General features: G+C 37.3%; 1 protein-coding gene across 10 annotated transcripts in view; it reads left to right on the top strand.

Moving 5' to 3' along the window:
• Positions 1 to 3,033, top strand: part of LOC122084245 (gamma-tubulin complex component 2) — a 23,195-nt gene that overhangs the window by 17,107 nt on the left and 3,055 nt on the right. For all 10 annotated transcript variants that reach the window (XM_042652336.1, XM_042652330.1, XM_042652339.1 and 7 more), the window contains 3 exons: positions 75 to 182; positions 2,042 to 2,104; positions 2,207 to 2,281. In XM_042652336.1, coding sequence (XP_042508270.1) covers positions 75 to 182; positions 2,042 to 2,104; positions 2,207 to 2,281 — 246 coding nt within the window. The remainder of the gene's footprint in view (positions 1 to 74; positions 183 to 2,041; positions 2,105 to 2,206; positions 2,282 to 3,033) is intronic.

Below are 3,033 nucleotides of genomic sequence, written 5' to 3'. Positions count from 1 at the left end.
CCCCCCCCCCCCAATCTACATCTTATGGCAGGTACTTTTTTTTGCCCCTAACTAAATGCAGTTTATTTCCTCAGGGAGTTCGTGCTCTTACCAAAAGAGGAACCGTTATCTCCCGCTCATCAGTTTTATGTCGTAGCATGCTTAAATTTATCAACAGTCTTTTACACTATCTAACATTTGAGGTTAGCTTTACTTCTTCCTTCTGTCCTGTTTCCCATTCTCAGACGAATACCTTCACTCTTATATATATATATATATATATATATGAATTAGTTGTAGAAATACCAAACTATTCAGTTGGTGGTTGGTTTTCTAGCCAAGAACTTTGCTTTTAACATCTTGTAACCTTGTAAAAGCTTAAAGTTCCACTTAATGATAGTTGCACGGAGTTAAAGGATGATTAATCAAATTGTGCTGCAAAGATGTCCTGTGATGAAATTGATAATGTGTTTGTAAATCATTATGTACATAATACATTCTCACAACTAATGATATCTATAATTTTTCATGGAACCATCTTGTCCTCAAACTATTATTAGATTTGACATTTTTATTTATTTATTTTTATTTTTTTGGTTTATTGCATGAAAATTTTCGATTCCTCCCCTATTGTTACATTTATCATACTCCCTTGTAAATACTTTCCCACAAATGTACCCAAATTTCTAAACTCACAGAAGATCTCTGCTGCTTTAATTAAATTTTGACATCATCCACCAGGTAGGTCACTTTGCAACCTAAGGACCTCTTTCTCTTGAACCGGATGATAGAATATAATAATGGGATCCAGAATATTTTTATAAAGTCGGCATCATTACATTCACTTGGGGCTTTTTTTGAGGGGGGTGAGGGGGGTGTAAGAGGTGGGGATCTACTTACCCACTTGGGATCCACCAGGCACTGAATCCACAGCAGCAGAACTTCAGAAAAAAACTGAAAGCTATATTTCATGAATTCGTGTCTGAGGCCTTAGGTTGTTACATCTCTATATAGATTTCATAAAAAAATTCTTTAACAATCCTTAAGTGATTTGAAATTCAATCTACTACTTGGAATAGTCGAAACAAACTAGTATTTGACACTCCTACTCAAACTAGGACTCTAAAACGGAACATAGACTTATAATGAAATCTGGACTTAAATTCCTAATCATTTTAGGACTTGACTTATTTATTTCTTACATAAAAAAAAATAAACTAATTGATGGAAGGCCGGTAAGGGTAGGGAAGAGTTCCCTAAGATGGGTCTCAGAGTTGCAGGGGAGGGAGAAATTGCACTAAGAAAGGGGGGGAACGAGAATCGCTCACACAAGCCCGCAAGCTTCCCAAATACTCGCTCAATTCATATTTTCTTCAATCTGACTTGTCTATTGGTTACAACCAATTTAAAGGAAAATAAAAGACATAAAATAGAAACTCAAGTGAAATAAGAAACTATCCTAAACAAGGAAACTAATTGCAAATTCACTCTCTAAATCCTGTGTACCTTACTTGCTAAAATAAAGTGAATAAAATAAAATAAAAAACAATCTTCTTAAATAAAATAAATTTCTAAAATCCTACTAGACCAAGGACTCAATATGGGTATGGTTCATCTCTGGTTGGATACCCATATGGGTATGGGTCGCTCCACGGGTGCGTATCTACATCACTAATCCTACTTAACCAATCTCGTAGTCCTAGCTCCTACCCTTATTCTAGGCCCATTAAAGTGACCTATTACAATGAAAAGCCATTGGACCTAAACATAAATACATATAGAACCCAACCCAAGGATTATTTAATCTAAATAAGGTCATTTTTCTGATATATCTGCATCAATCCCATCATTACATGGTGTACTGCTGTGGGATGCATTGGGTGTAAGAACTCATTGACGGTTTTTATTTTTGTGGTTCTTCTTGCTTTTGTACTAGATGCTGTATCAATAAAGAAGATTCCTTTACTTCTTCTGGCCTTCATGCAATGATTTGTTTAGGTTTCAGCCTGTTAGCTTTGTACTTTATTATGTAAAATTGCTTCTTAACGTCTCATATTTCCAGGTGCTTGAACCCAATTGGCACATGATGCAGGATAGACTTCAAACTGCGAAAAGCATAGATGAGGTGAGTTCCGTTTTCTCTTTGCTTGTACTAGCTATTTCTTTTTGATAGATATATACCATGTTAAGTAGAGAGAAATTTCTAACATGTTGATTCCCATAACAGGTTATCCAGTACCATGATTTTTTCCTTGACAAGTGCTTGAAAGAATGTTTGCTTCTTTTGCCCGAACTTCTCAAGGTCAGTGGTTTTGGCTTTTAATTGCAGTTCTTTAGCTATCGAATGTAGGTTTCCTTTTGGATAAACCGCGAAGGATTATAATCAATGTCATAAATGTAGACGCATGTACTGGGGTATCTATTTCTCCTTATATCTTGTAGGCCTAAAAGTCAACAGAATCTGATTGTTGTATCTTATTTTCTTTTCCCTCTCTGTTCAACGTGTCCAAATATTGGCACATTATTTAGGTGGCACATCGAATGGTGAGCTCCACTTCCACCATGTGGTCTTCACCACATTTACTTGTATGCGTGGTAAACTGTTTGAAATTTTGTTACACATTCTACGATACCGATTTCTATTTGTGCTCTTCTTGGTGGGAAAGAATGGTTGGGTAGGTGATGCAAATTTAGTGGCCAGCAGTAGTAAAAGAAAGAGGGCTTGCGGCAGGATGGAATCAGCACCGTTTCGTTGGTCTGCGGTTCTTAAAACTGATCCAATTTCTGGTTCAGACCAACGTGGGGCCTAGTTTGAAGATGTGTTTGGGTTTGCAGTTCCAAGAGTTCCCCATTTTCTGGAACCTTATCAGTACACAAAGTTTTGGTTATTTTTTAGGGGTTTACTTTTCTATTTTACTTATGGGAGAATATTCCCTGAAAGGCAGCATTGCCCCTGCACCAGCACGGTGGCCAATGAGAGCACTAGTAGAAGCATCAACAGGGGTGGGATTTCTTCCTTTCATGAGGTGTGGGGTGGTCATTCCCCCCCCCCCC

This window comes from Macadamia integrifolia, chromosome 7 (assembly GCF_013358625.1).
Source record: "Macadamia integrifolia cultivar HAES 741 chromosome 7, SCU_Mint_v3, whole genome shotgun sequence".
NCBI classification, from domain to species: domain Eukaryota; kingdom Viridiplantae; phylum Streptophyta; class Magnoliopsida; order Proteales; family Proteaceae; genus Macadamia; species Macadamia integrifolia.
The sequence above is the reverse complement of the archived record's forward strand: the minus strand, read 5'-3'. Positions and strand labels throughout refer to the sequence as shown.